Source organism: Oncorhynchus mykiss, chromosome 12, assembly GCF_013265735.2.
Source record: "Oncorhynchus mykiss isolate Arlee chromosome 12, USDA_OmykA_1.1, whole genome shotgun sequence".
NCBI lineage: Eukaryota > Metazoa > Chordata > Actinopteri > Salmoniformes > Salmonidae > Oncorhynchus > Oncorhynchus mykiss.
Window position 1 is genome coordinate 16,631,540 of NC_048576.1, and position 15,657 is coordinate 16,647,196.

The 15,657-nt window shown below is 40.6% G+C and overlaps 3 protein-coding genes across 15 annotated transcripts in view; 2 read left to right on the forward strand and 1 right to left on the reverse strand.

Annotated features, from left to right (window-relative positions):
• Positions 1–50: 50 nt before the first annotated feature.
• On the forward strand, positions 51–5,271 carry hnrnpd (heterogeneous nuclear ribonucleoprotein D). 13 transcript variants are annotated; one of them, XR_005034887.1, is made up of 9 exons: positions 51–524; positions 1,263–1,431; positions 1,794–1,955; positions 2,152–2,283; positions 2,500–2,596; positions 2,759–2,911; positions 3,287–3,386; positions 3,739–3,840; positions 4,657–5,271. XR_005034887.1 is itself a non-coding variant. In XM_021622798.2 (8 exons), exons 1-7 carry the CDS (start codon positions 364–366, stop codon positions 3,355–3,357), a joined length of 945 nt encoding a protein of 314 aa, XP_021478473.1. In that variant the 5' UTR covers positions 51–363; the 3' UTR covers positions 3,358–3,386; positions 3,739–5,271. The 13 variants fall into 13 exon arrangements, 10 of the variants coding, with proteins under 10 accessions (XP_021478473.1, XP_021478474.1, XP_021478476.1 ...); XR_002475562.2 differs by having other exon boundaries at positions 3,287–4,229; XR_002475563.2 differs by having other exon boundaries at positions 3,287–3,840.
• Positions 5,272–5,950: 679 nt separating this feature from the next.
• On the reverse strand, positions 5,951–7,412 carry LOC100305243 (vesicle-associated membrane protein 8 (endobrevin)). Its single transcript, NM_001165148.2, is given in 3 exon segments — positions 5,951–6,278; positions 6,458–6,619; positions 7,183–7,412. Coding segments are annotated over 3 exon segments (309 nt in total). The 5' UTR covers positions 7,186–7,412; the 3' UTR covers positions 5,951–6,134.
• Positions 7,413–11,753: 4,341 nt separating this feature from the next.
• mat2al (methionine adenosyltransferase II, alpha-like) overlaps positions 11,754–15,657 on the forward strand; it is a 41,880-nt gene continuing 37,976 nt past the window's right edge. The window contains exons 1-3 of the mRNA XM_021622795.2: positions 11,754–12,045; positions 14,895–14,972; positions 15,108–15,230. Of these exons, the coding sequence (XP_021478470.1) occupies positions 11,970–12,045; positions 14,895–14,972; positions 15,108–15,230 (277 nt within the window). The 5' untranslated portion in view covers positions 11,754–11,969. The remainder of the gene's footprint in view (positions 12,046–14,894; positions 14,973–15,107; positions 15,231–15,657) is intronic.

Sequence of the window (15,657 nt, forward strand, 5' to 3'; positions counted from 1 at the left end):
TTCAATAGTCTGGAAATACACCTCCCTGAAGCTAGTCCCACCATTTTATACATGACGCCATTATGTTTACGTAGCTGGCTAGCAAAATAGCAAGCTGCCAACAACTGGTATCTTGCAAACATATACTAGATAAAGTAGTACAGTTGGTAATTGTCAGCAAAAAGCAGAGTGGGTGGTTCTGTTGTGACTGTTTTATGCCTAGTGTCTGGTCTTTAGCAGCCTACTAACCTGGGGCAAAATAGAACGAGTCCCATTTCGAACGCAAACGAGACAGATAGCAGCTGTAGTACGATCGCGTTAGCACGCAACCTCGACAGCAGCTGATTAGCTAGCTACCTTTAGCAATTTGTGCAACATAAAAAAATGTCGGACCTTGAAACCGGCGAAGATCCAACTGTGGTGAAAATGGAGGAGGACGGAGAGGCTAGCACCGAAGAGCAGACGCCGACTGTTGCAGAGGGCGGCCAGGCAGGAGAATCCGAGGGATCAAAGATTGATGCCAGCAAAAACGAAGAGGATGAGGGGTGAGACCGCTAACTAGCTAGCCTAACGTTAGATAACTGTCGTTCCCTATATGGCTAGCTAGTTAGCTCAGTTTTGAAGAAGGGACAAGTAGCTAATTGTTATAATTTTGACATTTCCTCGCATCGTTGGCAAGCTTAAATGAGGAATAACTTGAGTTGAATGCCGATACCTAAATATTACAGACAGGGTACTGATGATGGAGGGATGGATGATCCCTTCAGGACAGGTCAGTCAGGTCAGCAGCATCACTGTCTCTGTTGTGGCTGTCATCCTTCAGCTCTCAGGCGACCAGAACCTTCCATTTTGCTAACATAGACAGACGGTGCTTGCTGGATTTAGAGTTGTGTATGTGAGAAATATGTAGAAATAGGATACTGCTAGGCAGATGCTGGGGTGGCCTAGGGATGCTGTCTCTGGGTAAGTTTTAGTGGCGACCTGGGAGATGTTAGTTAAATCATCCACTAGAAACATACAGCTTGTAAAAGCTACAGCATTATCAAATGATGTTTTTGCTAATTGTCATAATCATAGCTATAATGATAACGTTGACCCTTAACCAGAACTTTGGCTATGTTCCCTCTCTAAAGGCTTTAACTCTTTCTTTCCTTTCCTTCTTTCCTACTGACTGGTGAAAGGAAAGTATATGAGAAAAGGACATTATTAGAGAGAATTGGAACACAGCTGCAGTCAGAATTTGTATGCAGAATGGAAATATCCCTATCTGTCTCAACATGCAGGAAAATGTTTGTTGGTGGTCTGAGCTGGGACACAACAAAGAAGGATTTGAAGGATTACTTCTCCAAGTTTGGGGAGGTGGTAGACTGCACCCTGAAGCTTGACCCCATGACAGGCCGGTCCCGAGGGTTCGGCTTTGTTCTGTTTAAAGCAGCTAACAGCGTTGATAAGGTATTCCTGATTGTGTTCAATGGTATTGATCATGCTGGATGATTGTGATAGATTATTTTATATCTAGCTCTCTTATATAGTGTGAATATGGTATTACGTTTACATTTTAGTCATATAGCAGAAGCTGTTATCCAGAGCGACTTACAGGAGCAATTAGGGTTAATTAGGGTTAAGTTCCTTGCTCAAGGGCACATCAACAGATTTATCACCTAGTCAGCTTGGGGATTCGACCTAGCATTGTTCTTGTTACTGTCCCAGCACTCCTAACCTCTATAGCATGGCAGCAATGGGATGGGAATCTTTTTTTGCTCTATCAGTTTCTTTATTATAATGATGTTTTATCTGTGGCTTGCCTCTGGTAGGTGGTTTTACAGAAGGACCACAAGCTGAATGGGAAGGTGATCGACCCTAAGAAGGCCAAGGCCATGAAGAACAAGGAGCCCATCAGAAAGGTCTTTGTAGGAGGTCTTTCTCCAGATACTCCAGAGGAGAAGATCAGAGAATATTTCGGTGCCTTTGGAGAGGTAGGCTACTACAGTAGACTTAAAAAAAAAATAATATATATATATATATATATATATATATATTACGTTGTCAGATGTTCTGTAGAGTTTTCTAGCCTTGTTTCCTCACAAGTCGACAAGCCTTCTAAACACTTCCAAACTTCCAAACCTTGCTGAATAAGAGGTTATTATATTCCTGTGTTGTCTGTGTGAACAGGTGGAGTCCATTGAGCTCCCCATGGAAACCAAAACCAACAAGAGACGAGGCTTCTGCTTCATCACCTTCAAAGAGGAGGAGAGAGTGAAGAAGATCATGGAGAAAAAGTACCATAATATAGGATTAAGCAAGGTACAGTACATCATGGCTTGCCCTGCTAATACTTCCCACAGAATATGTTTAGTAGCTCAAAACTTTGCCTTCAATGCATGTTTTTCAGATGGCATTTCCTTGCCAGGTCCAGTTGGTGATCTATTAGTATTATTAATGAGAATACACTGCAGTGTAATGTCAGTCAGTTTGAAGCTTTAAAGCATGGTTATTGAAACGTTTTATTCCTGTCTTCAGTGTGAGATTAAAGTGGCCATGTCCAAGGAGCAGTACCAGCAGCAGCACTGGGGGGGGGGAGGCAGGGGATACCCCTCCAGGCCTCCCGGCAGACAGGGTAAGTTGGCTGGATAGAATAGGTTGTTTCCTGCACCAATACTTTGGATATGTTTAGTAGTACTGTATTACATTTGAGTAATGATATGTATGATGTTGTTTGTTAAATCATATGTTTTTGGTCAATTCAATAATACCAAATGGACAATTTGTTGTATTTCAGGACCCAATCAGAATTGGAACCAGGGATATGGCAACTACTGGAACCAAGGTTATGGCAACAACTACGGCAACTATGGCTACAACAACCAAGGCTACGGTGGCTATGATTACTCTGGTTACAACAACTATTACGGCGGATATGGTGACTACAGCAGTATGTAATCTTTTTGGTGAAGGCACACTAAGAAAACAACGTGTATGTATGGATAATTTGACAATGGATTTTTTTCTCTTTAATCTTATTGATTAACTGTATGGTTTATATTTTAGTATTTGAGTGAAATTCCATCATGCTGTACATGCTGTAAATAAATATTAAAAAATGACATTAAAACCAACAATATTGTTAAAAACGCATTACCTTTATTCATTGTTTTCTGTTTCCTAAATTACTAAATATTCAACACAACAAAGGAAATATGTAATGAAAATCACTGATTTTGAATATGTACTACTATCTTATCTCAGAGCTAGAACTATCATTTACTCATATAATTGTTTTTTTCTGTGTGTGTTTGTGTCCAATCAGCAGACCAGCAGGGTGGTTATGGGAAGTCCCCCAGGCGAGGTGGTCACCAAAACAATTACAAGCCATATTGATGTAACAGAAGTACCACACCCACAGACAGGTATGTTTTATAAGTCACCTACAACAAACCTAGATAAAGTGCAATGTATCGACCTCTGTATAATAATAATAATAAACCCTCATAATGTTTTTCTCTTTATAGTTTTTCACAGCACCTGAAAAGTGCTTTACAGTAGTCTTAACATAGAGGCTACAGTCTTTTTTTTGGTGAATTATTTCTGCTGCCTCTTATGAGCCATTTTGTAACTGTAAAGTTAACAGGTATAGTACTACTATTACTACAGTAAAATGGATACCAAGAGTTAAGGATTTACAAGGGAAAAGAGAGTGAAAGAGAGAAAATAATAATGTTGTCTCCTAACTCTGACATATACCTTGTTTGTACCTGCCAGCGGAGCTTCCTTGCAGGCCATGAGCTGACCTCCCCGGTACTCTCTGGCCCGCTCAATGCGGACCGGGTACGAGAGGCGTACACTCTCGAATGCTGCCATTTGGTATGGTCTTCCAACATCCTGTCTCAGCATTGTAAATAAAAACTAAGTGGGACATGTCCGGCTTTGTCCACTTTTTTTATTTTCATTTGTTTAATTTCTGTAATGTGTTTTTTTGTAATGTAAAACTTAAATACAAATTATGTAATTTTAATGCCATTTTTTACAGGCCCTTACTCTCCCGTCAAGTAATGGTAAATTACAACATGATACTGAGAAAATAACTATTTACTTTTCAAAGGACACGGCTTTCTCTGGACTTTCCAGTGTCTTTTTCATTCCTAATCATACCTGTAATTCTTGCTTTTCTTTATTTAGCTCTTGTAGCAGTAATAGCCAGTAGTCCATGAGCTAAAACCTGGTTTGTACTTGGATGCTACTGCGTTGGAGAAGTGCGTTATTTTTGTACTTGTATTGTTTGCTTGTGTTACTGACAGCGGTGGGAAAACTTCTCCTTTAAACGTTAATTTTCCTCTAACAAAATTCTCTTTTTAACCTTTTGAGAAAGTATCAAAGTATCTCTACGTTTCCTGGAAATTTGCATGTAATGCTTTCTTTAATGTGTATCTTTTTGACCAATAGAAGGCTTTACTCATTGGTTTTGTATTTGGGCTTTGAACTCTTTAATTTGTCACACTTCAGGATTTCTAGCTTATGGACTAACTTGTTTTTAATTCTTAATTGTAAGACATATTTTTATCTATTGTATTGTGTTTTCTTAATGGAAATGGTAAAGACGGGATTCCTTTGACATTTAGTTGTAGCCCTACTAGTAGTAACCTTCATCATTAACAGTTTGACTTGTTTTGTCTTTTTCAGGATGGAAGATTGAAGGATATCTTGTGAAGGAGCGTTGGCAGACGAAGTGACAGGTTTCAGTCAAGAGTTTCCTTTATTATGGACGGCTTGAGACAGGACACAGTCAGAGTATTCAGTTGATCTACGCACATTGAATTTATGTTCAGTGTTGTATTTCGTTGTTTCTTCTTGCAAAGCTTTTAAAAGTTTCCTATTCGTCTTGTATTGAGTTACACTGTGTGAAAGGAAAATATGCAGAATTATATTTAAGAGTTGATTGTTCACTTACGCTCAGTGTTATCCCTTTTGTTAAATGTGTGTAATATTCTATGTAAATTGCTTTTTTGTTAAGGCATAAATTACCATTATTGAAACCCAAATAGGACTAGGATACTTAATTGTCCCTGAGGAGGAAATTTGTCTTCGATAAATAAAATTGGATTGGTCAGGGCCAGAAAATAAATGATTTATATTGCGGTCAAAAGCAAATGCAAATGGGCCCTTAAATGAATCTACATCCTTTATCGCAGTTATCACAAGTAAACATTTTGTTAATATATATTTGACATGGTACACAGAAATATAGAACATTCAGAAATCATCAAAACATTTAAATAAAAAAACGTATCTGAAATTGAAATGGATTGTTTTTTTACAGTGTGAACTGTTTGTTACATTAAGCTTTGCCCTTGGACAGTATTATATTGCTAGTGGAGTGTAGCTGTATACTGAAGTGAACTATTGTGGCCACCATTTCTAAAGCAGTAAATCAGCAGTTGAAACAATAACAAAGCGACTCCCCGCCTCTGTTTCGGTTAAAAGTTGAGGGATGGGGTTGGAGATATGTAACTGCTCAAATTCATAGACGGTGCCATGGATGAAAGGACTGACTATCCATGATCTAGCATTTGTAGTTTTAACCATGGTTTGAGGATATAGTGTTTGTTTACATTTACTTTGTTTACAAACATTGAAGTAAAACAAGCTAATATTTTGGGTTCTGATGGGGTACGACAGTTGAACTAAGCTCATGAGGCATTTAGAAGTTATATTCTTCAAGAATCAATGGGTATAAATCACTAACTTATAAATCAGAAAATGTATGTAGCAACTGCAGATTGCCCCTTTAAGCACAAATATAAAGCATTCAATGAACCCTAATGCTGTGGGAAGAGGCTCCTTACCTGTAATGTTTCTCTTGGGACAAAAATACACAATCAAATCTATCTACAAAAATGATGAGATGTATGTTATTAAACATCAAATTAACAGATATAATCTAAAAACAATCAAACAAATTCCAGGACGCTTATTTACAGAAGTCATAATGTGAAATGTTATATTTTGTCACGATACTATACATAATCCACCTTGAGCCTTGGGGAGAAGACCAGAATGAAACCACAGTTTCATCAAATTCAAAACATGACTGTTGGTGATTGTGGTTCATCCTATTCCTTTTAGCGAGAATGTAGTACTGTAGGAGTCTGTGAGGCAATTTAACTGGGGATGACACCTGTAGCAAACAGGATGATGAGGATGAGGATGATCAGAACTATCACTCCAATGATGATCATCATCTTGGCGTTCTTCCACCAGTACTTCCGGGCTACCCGCGTGGATGTCCTCTGAAAGGAGTCTGCCTGAAAATTCAAGGAATTATGGAAGGTTAAGTCAAATATAATTGGGTTTCAAGCAAGTTTAAGCAGAAACAGACATGCAAACCAGAGGCATATTGGCTGTTCAACACCTTTCTCTAGACTAGAGGGACCACTACTTATCACCTCAAAAAATACTATTGTCTTTCTCTTATAATACTTACGGTTGCTTGTAGGTCATGTGTCTTGTCAACCAAGTCATCTAATCTCTCTCCCCTCTCCAGTACTTTGTTGATGTTGTCTTTGAGTATAACTTTAACTTCATTGACTTGGCCCTGCACTGAGTCCATCTTAGAGGAGGCTGGCTGTTGAGAACTGTAGTCAGCCTACGGAGAGGAAGAGGAGAGAATCTGCTCTGAATATTATCAATATATTAGGTATGACATACTGTAACCATAGTTTTCAGAATAACATGACACTTTGCTACTGTATGATGGGGAAATGTTAATCTGACTCATCCATATCAATTCACACAAATACAGGAGCCAATACACAGGGCAGAATGCAATTCAATAACACCAGGATATACAGTATAATTTGAACATATTTGAAAGCAGGCCAAGCAAATATTGCTCTATCGCTCAGCCATTCCTGTATTGACACATTCCCGACTAGACAGTTTTTTTAAACTTCCTACAAAACAGCTAGGTCACTGCTTTCTTTAGTCCCAAAGGTTATTGGACTGTCAGACATTTACTTACACGGAAGTCACATGTAAATAACTATATTCACAGCCTAGCCTGCCTGATCCTGTTGTTTATAGTCTTTGTTCCTTTAATACCACTGCTCTACTCACTGTAGTGCTAATAGTTCAGATCATTAGTGTGCCCTCAAGGCATATGACTGCCTCACATTCACAGCTTCCACATGACAAAGTAAATACACTTACCATGTCAGAACAAGTTAATTTATCCACAAACTACTCCACTTCAGAGGGTAAATGTTTCACAAAGATGTATTATCCAGACGAATTACTAGCATAGTAAATAAAGTAGAGACAAGTAAAGTATGCTTCAGACAGCTGTAGATTGAGACACAGGCGAACAGGCAGATACAGACACAGGTTCCACACAGCGCTGCCCCTCCCTGTAGTTACACATTAACTACTTCTGCTGCACTGGAGCTCTACCATTGGCCTGACGTTAGTCACTCATCTCTTTACATAGAACTAGGATTAGTAGAATTGAGATTGCTCTGAAACTCCCCAGATGTCCATGGTCCACCCCATAGTGCACGTATAGCACTTGAGATAGAAACAAGATTTGGAGAAATTACATGACAAGCTGATCTTCTGAATTTGAATGCCCATTCTACTTATTCTGATTCTATGTGTCTTTGGGACATACCATCAGCTGTCCTAGCACCTGATGCAGGTCAGCACTGGGCAAAGGTCACTTTATTTATCAGGGGGCTGTTAGCAAAGGAACTGCAGATCTTGAAGGCAATAAAAAGGGAAGTCACTTGCTTGCTACATAAGTTACATCTGATTTCATAAGAATGCTAAATAGTTAGTTAAATAGTTACCCGGACTTTCTGCATTGACTCTTTTTGCTCTAACTTTTTTGATTCATCACACTCTGCGGCTACTGTTTACTATCTGTTACTTTATTCCTATTCATATGTACATATCTACCTCAATTATGTACCTTGTAGCCTTGCACATTGACTCTGTACTGGTATCCCCTGTACTGTACCTTATCGTTCCTCATTTTGTATCTATTATTACGTGTTTTATTTTATTATTTCTCTATTTTCTTTCTCTCTGCAATGTTGGGAAGGGCCCGTTAGTAAGCATTTCACTGTTAGTCCACACTTGTTATTTATGAAGCTTGTGACTAATACAATTTGATTTGATTTCCATGGCTGGCCATGTTGTTTAGATCGCTCTGTTCCAAACATGAGGCTAGTACCAGGAAGAGGAGGGCATACACTTTATTTATGGAAATAAGCTCCACTCTTGTTATTTTAAAGAGACAGATATTTCCTCCCTCAAAGCAGTCTAAATGTTTTGACATGTTTGAGTGTTACTGTATTTTATAGTAAAACTGAATCACTCTTCTTCTCTAAATAGGGTATAACTTGAAGAAAATAAACAATTTCACATGAAACGTTCCCCTTTCTTTGGCCATCAAACAGTAGGAAAAGACTACTGTAGGTATGTGTAACCCATACGATATCTCCTTGATTTGTGGTGAAATCTGTCCTTGTAACTCCCATCTATTCCAGTACAGTATTAGGTTGTAAATGGATATTGTTAAGAAATTGATGGGCCCTACTGGACTCATACTGTCGCTGAGCTCTGTGACACAGATTTAGGACACCCCATCCTCTGACAGGATGTGGTATCTGAACCTGATTGCCAGCACATGGAATTACACATACTGTAGTGTAGTAATAGTTTGCTCACCCATCCAATGGAATGGTTCTTCGATACAGAGCTCCAAACGGCAGTTGGGTTAGGAATAATTGACCCCTACCCCCCCCCCCCCCCCCCCCCTTCTCTCTCACACACACACACATAAAATCTTGCACCTCTGACAGCAAGGATGATCTAGCTTCTAGCTACAATGCAGTACACTATTGGCATGGTCTTGGTTGATAGGCTACAACAAGTTAAAACTGCCGTATTTATGCTGCAATAGTTTGTGTCGGGGGGCTAGGGTCAGTCTGTTATATCTGGAGTATTTATCCTGTCTATCTGGTGTCCTGTGTGAATTTAAGTATACTCTCTAATTCTTCCTCTTTCTTTCTTTTTTTCTCTCTCTCAGAGGACCTGAGCCCTAGGACCATGCTTCAGGACTACCTGGCCTGATGACTCCTTGCTGTCCCCAGTCTACCTGGTCGTGCTGCTGCTCCAGTTTCAACTGTTCTGCCTGCAGCTATGGAAGACCTGCTGTTTTCAACTCTCTAGAGACAGCAGGAGCGGTAGAGATACTCTGAATGATCGGCTATGAAAAGCCAACTGACATTTACTCCTGAGGTGCTGACCTGTGGCACCCTCTACAACCACTGTGATTATTGTTATTTGACCCTACTGGTCATCTATGAACATTTGAACATCTTGGCCATGCTCTGTTATAATCTCCACCCGGCACAGCCAGAAGGGGACTGGCCACCCCTCATAGCCTGGTTCCTCTCTAGGTTTCTTCCTAGGTTCTGGCCTTTCTAGGGAATTTTTCCTAGCCACCGTGCTTCTACACCTGTATTGCTTGCTGTTTGGGGTTTTAGGCTGGGTTTCTGTACAGCACTTTGTGACATAAATTGATGTGGCAGCGTAGCCTAGTGGTTAGAGTGTTGGACTAGTAACCGAAAGGTGTGCAAATTCAAATCCCCGAGCTGGTAAGGTACAAATATGTCGTTCTGCCAGTCATTGAAAATAAGAATTTGTTCTTAACTGACTTGCCTAGCAAAATAAATGTAAGGGCTTTATATATACGATTGATTGGTTAAAATAAATTCTTAATCTGTGCTGTAGTGTTCTTCTTGTTTGGACAACTGTCCTTTTTCGGGAGGAATTATTGCTTGCTTTGTGAGATGATGAACTAACCTCGTATTATGTAGCATCAGTTTGCAGCCATTTCACTCTCACTGCAGTTATCTTTGTCCATCTGATACAATGTTGCCCCTACCTTGAACAAGTGTGCCTGACATTGCTACTTTGTGACAACTCAATACATCTAGGCCTATGTTGGATTAGAAAACCTATTTATAGATTTATACAGTTTTAAAATATTATTGTAGCCTACATTGTGTTAGCTAGCAAAATGGCTAGGCCGTTAAATTGGTGGTGGGGAGTCGACTCCTCTCGCATCTTTCACAGCAAAGGAAGAGCTAGCTAACGAGAGGGGAGGAGCACAGACATGCATAGGTAAGGGACGTCGGCCACCATGCAGAGTTGCAGACATTCAGAACCGTGCATCGGTCATCAGATATCAGAAGAAGTATAGGCTATCGCAATGCTGTATCTCCCAATTTCTTGGCTTGAAATAACTCGCGCAAATTCACTAAAATTGGGTATATCAATGAGTAGGCTGAGCTACTCTACACGCAACAGACGGAAGACCAAACACACACCAGCGTTTTTCATAGTGAAGAGAAAGCATGTGAGCAAGCGAGGATCGGTGCAGACAGAAAGTCTGCTGGAACCGTGCGCATAGGCTATATCTTGGTAATCAGTATCTCGCAGTGTCTTTTGTCTTGCAATGCCTCGTAAATTCACCAACAGTATATTAAAGTACATGTTTGGCTATCAATGAGTACGGCTAAGCTACTATCCATAGTGCCAGTGAATTGAAGTTAAACCTCGCCAAATGCATCAGTTTAATTACGTTTAAAAGTGCAATAAAAAGTATTGTGCCTATCTATAGTTTATTTAATGAAACCCTGGCTGGCTGTTGATGTCTTAGGTCAGGGTTCTCAAATCCTGTTCTTGGAGAAATAACCTACAGGAAGGTTTCGGCTCCAACCCCAGTTGTAACTAACCTGACTCAGTTTATCAACCAGCTAATTATCTAACCAGATGCGCTAGATTAGGGTTGGAGTGAAAACCTACAGGATTGTGGCTCTACACGAACAGAGTTGATGCAGAGCAGGGCATCCAGCCAAACTTTTTGAAAATGGCTAGTTCACTTTGTTATTAAGAAGGACGTCTACCACGTTACAATAATTATTCTTATCACACTTCATCAATTTAAATATTATGGGGACACCTATACATTTGGCAGCCAAGCACGAGTTGTCAGTATAGGCTATTATCGTCAAACGGTGAAATATCTTAACGCCTAGAATAAAACCTCCAGGCGTCCATCATAATTGTCAATTCAATTAAAAACAAATCCGAATTACAGGGAGTAGTTTGGAAAAAGGATTGGATAATTAAGCAATATGACGGGGGGGGGGGGGGGTATAAGGCCAATATACCATGGCTGAGGGCTGTTCTTATGCATGACACGGAGTGTCTGGATGCAGCCATTAGCCGTGGTATATTGGCCATCAAAGCAGTACAAATACATGTTTTGTCATACACATGTTATATGGTCTGATATTCCACGCTGTCAGCCAATCAGCATTCAGGACAGGACTCGAACCACCCAGTTTATAATAATTGCATAACCAACATCTCTAGTAATAGCTGTCCAATAGGGCTATAACATGGCACATGGGTTATCAGCGTGGAATGCGCCGGGGGATCAGTCAAGGCTGAACAGCATGAATGAAACTGAGATATTGTAGTTCTTACACATCACCTTCTATATTCAAACAGGATAGGCCTTGTATAGACTACATTGATGAGCAAATGTGCAGCATCATGCACATGTCAGTCCTCCAGAACGCAAATTGTAGTCTTCCTAGTAGGACTCTGCAATAATGAAGTGGTGTGTACGTGTTTGCACAACCGTTTCAACGTGTTTTGGGAGTCGAGCAAGAGTCGATTCCTTCGATTCCAACCAAAGGAGTCGGAGTCGACTCCAACAATCCTGGAGTCGTGCATCATTATACATTTCCAGTAGGCGGCGCTAGATCAGAAGCAGAACTTAAAATATTGTCGCCTACTGTAGGTTAATCATTAGTCGATACGATAGTAAGTAGCCTATATATATAACATCTGTTTTTCAGTTCTAACTTCAAATTCAACAAGATTTTGACTGTAGCACTTGTTCAACCGAACAACTGAAGATGAATCCGAGCGGCAACAGACCCAGTGGGAAAACATTCCTTTTTACATCGGAGTCAGTTGGAGAGGGACATTCTGGTTGGTGGTTACTTTCCATGCGTTTGTAGGCTATATTGTATCTAACGTTGTTGTACGAGTGTAGCACATTTAGCCGACTGAACTATCACACGTAGCTTTACTCGTGCATGACATGTGCTCTTTCTCTGTTATGGATGTCAGTTTGAGGGCTAATACCAGCATTGCATACTGTTAAGCATGGATAGTAGTGTCTGTTTTTATTATCGGATCGTGCTTACTGTTTAAACTGGGACACATTCTTTTCACGCCACCCCGATATATGGAGGATTATTGCTAACCCTTAACCTAATAACCCTAACCTGCTACGAAAAAGTCACTTCCGGTCGTAGCTGTATCGAAGTGTCGTGAAGCGAGTGTTTCTCGCGTAAACTTTCACTTCTACATGCGCATCTGCAGTAGTAAACTCGCAAGACTTTCAGATGATTGTACGATGTTACATCATCTGCAGGGCTTTGGAAAAATGTCTGTCAACCCACTTCAGCTGGGTCCATACTATCCGGGAACCTTGGGACGTTCCTAACCTTAACCCTACCCCAACCTTAACCATTTTAAATGTCAACTTCAATGGGGGTAGGGAGGTCCTAAGGTTCCCAGATAGCATGGACCCTTCAGTTTTGGGTGGATTCACAATAGTTTTAAAGCTAATTTCCTGCAATTCTACACATTTTGCCATGACTTATGTGAGAGTGACTAACAAAATCAATGGGGGGGCCCATGGAGGTCATGGCACCTGTACGTACTGTGTGCCTGGTTGGTATTTGGCCATGATTACTACAAGTTTAGATAAATAAAAAAATTGCTTCGCTGACAATGCTAATTGAGTGACTGTCAGTGACTAAAATAACAAGAGAAAAATTGCTGATGCACAACTACATTTCGAGCTTGCACCTTGTGTATTCTACTATTCTAACTCTCAACAGTAAGTTGAGACCCTGACTGAGTTCCTAAAAAATATATATATATTTATATATACACTGCTCAAAAAAATAAAAGGAACACTTAAACAACACAATGTAACTCCAAGTCAATCACACTTCTGTGAAATCAAACTGTCCACTTAGGAAGCAACACTGATTGACAATAACATTGACAATAACACTGGAAGCAACACTGATTGAGCGCTACCTCTGCCTTTGTGCAAGGAAGAGCAGGAGGAGCACTGCCAGAGCCCTGCAAAATGACCTCCAGCAGGCCACAAATGTGCATGTGTCTGCTCAAACGGTCAGAAACAGACTCCATGAGGGTGGTATGAGGGCCCGACGTCCACAGGTGGGGGTTGTGCTTACAGCCCAACACCGTGCAGGACGTTTTGCATTTGCCTGAGAACACCAAGATTGGCAAATTCGCCACTGGCGCCCTGTGCTCTTCACAGATGAAAGCAGGTTCACACTGAGCGCATGTGACAGACGTGACAGTCTGGAGACGCCGTGGAGAACGTTCTGCTGCCTGCAACATCCTCCAGCATGACCGGTTTGGCGGTGGGTCAGTCATGGTGTGGGGTGGCATTTATTTGGGGGGCCGCACAGCCCTCCCATGTGCTGCCATTAGGTACCGGGATGAGCTCCTCAGACCCCTTTGTGATACGCTGGTGTGGTTGGCCCTGGTTGGCCCTGGGTTCCTCCTAATGCAAGACAATGCTAGACCTCATGTGGCTGGAGTGTGTCAGCAGTTCCTCCAAGAGGAAGGCATTGATGCTATGGACTGGCCCGCCCGTTCCCCAGACCTGAATCCAATTGAGCACATCTGGGACATCATGTCTCGCTCCATCCACCAACGCCACGTTGCACCACAGACTGTCCAGGAGTTGCGGATGCTTTAGTCCAGGTCTGGGAGGAGATCCCTCAGGAGACCATCCGCCACCTCATCAGGAGCATGCCCAGGCGTTGTAGGGAGGTCATACAGGCACGTGGAGGCCACACACACTAGTGAGTCTCATTTAGACTTGTTTTAAGGACATTACATCAACGTTGGATCAGCCTGTAGTGTGGTTTTCCACTTTAATTTTGAGTGTGACTCCAAATCCAGACCTCCATGGGTTGATAAATTTGATTTCCATTGATAATTTTTGTGTGATTTTTGTTGTCAGCACATTCAACTATGTAAAGAAAAAAGTATTTAATAAGAATATTTCATTCATTCAGATCTAGGATGTGTTATTTTAGTGTTCCCTTAATTTTTTGGAGCAGTGTATATATGTAGGTGGTTTGTTTTTTGGTCAGAGGGCCCCCCTAATGGCCTAGGGCCCTAAGCGACTGCTTATGTCGCTTATGCCTGGAGCCGGCCCTGCTATAGAGAGCCATAGTAATGGTGTATTTTTGTAGGCACTAACTCCGTCACGTCTTGTTGCCCAAAGCCTATGGAGAAATTAATGGGATTTTGGGATAGACGCCCAAAATAAGGTCTGTGGTAAGCACAGGCTTAGGAGATCTTATACGTTTTGTTCCATGAGCTAATCTTCATCAGCTAATGTCCCTTTTTTGTGCATTTTGAAGCATTTATTCAATCAAAACAAGCACATAAAGGCTTCATAGTTTATTAAGGTCATGTTAACTGACTGATATGATCTCATAGAACAAAATGTAGATCTCATAAGCCTGTTTGAACCTCAGACCTAATTTTCGGCATTTATCCCATAACCCCATTCTTGCCCCATTAATTTTCCCCATAGGAATGGCTGAACGAACCAGAGGTAACTAATTTCAGTTTTTTAGGACTACAAACTGGCGACCTCTCAAGTAGTTCTGTATGAATGCAATTGACTTTACATTAATTACTGTCACACAGAATATATATATATTTTTTAGCACATAGGATATCAATATTTATTAAACCATATAATTTTTCCCCAGACAAAATGTGTGACCAAATAAGTGATGCTGTCCTTGATGCATACCTAACTCTGGACCCTGACTCCAAAGTGGCTTGTGGTAAGTTTGTCCAGTTTTACATTCTCTAAAGCTCTTATATGTTAATAGACAAACAAGACTTTATCAATAGTTGTTTTTCATTATTTCATATCTGAATGACCTTTCACCTCAACATTACTGCTCTTTCTGCACTAGAAACTGTTACGAAGACTGGTATGATCATGCTGTGTGGAGAGGTCACCTCCAAGGGTGTAGTGGACCTCGTGGAGGTGGTCAGGAACACCGTTAAGAAGATTGGTTACGATCACTCCTCCAAAGGTACAGTCACTCACAGAGCAGATTTAGCCTCAGCCAGGGTTACCAGCCTGTTCATGCATTTAGCAGTGGTACATCTAATCTGTGCAAGAGAACATCCACAATTTAATTAGAAAATACAGTAATTTGGTTTTGACAGATACAGCATGAGGTAAAAGACTAAGTGAAAGCGACTTCTATGTAGGGCTGGTGTTTCTTCCAGGATTTGACGATATGATGCAACTGTGTAACTGTCTGCTTCTATTTGACTACTGTCTCCTACACTACATGTTGTGACTTACAATGTAGGATCTTAATATGAGCCAATTTGCTACAGCAAGTTAATTGTCCTGCAGTAACAAGAAATGTGAATTATTATGTGGAATATAATTAATGGATATTTTTGTAGGTGTTGATACATTTTTCGTTGGGGCAAATAAATTCTGAAATT

Bases quoted from the DNA above. Each gene is read 5' to 3' on its own strand.
- hnrnpd (XM_021622798.2), top strand. From the start codon at position 364: ATGTCGGACCTTGAAACCGGCGAAGATCCAACTGTGGTGAAAATGGAG. The intron at 1,956-2,151 runs GTAGGCTACTAC...CTGTGTGAACAG, and splicing joins ATTTCGGTGCCTTTGGAGAG to GTGGAGTCCATTGAGCTCCC. The intron at 2,597-2,758 runs GTAAGTTGGCTG...GTTGTATTTCAG, and splicing joins CAGGCCTCCCGGCAGACAGG to GACCCAATCAGAATTGGAAC.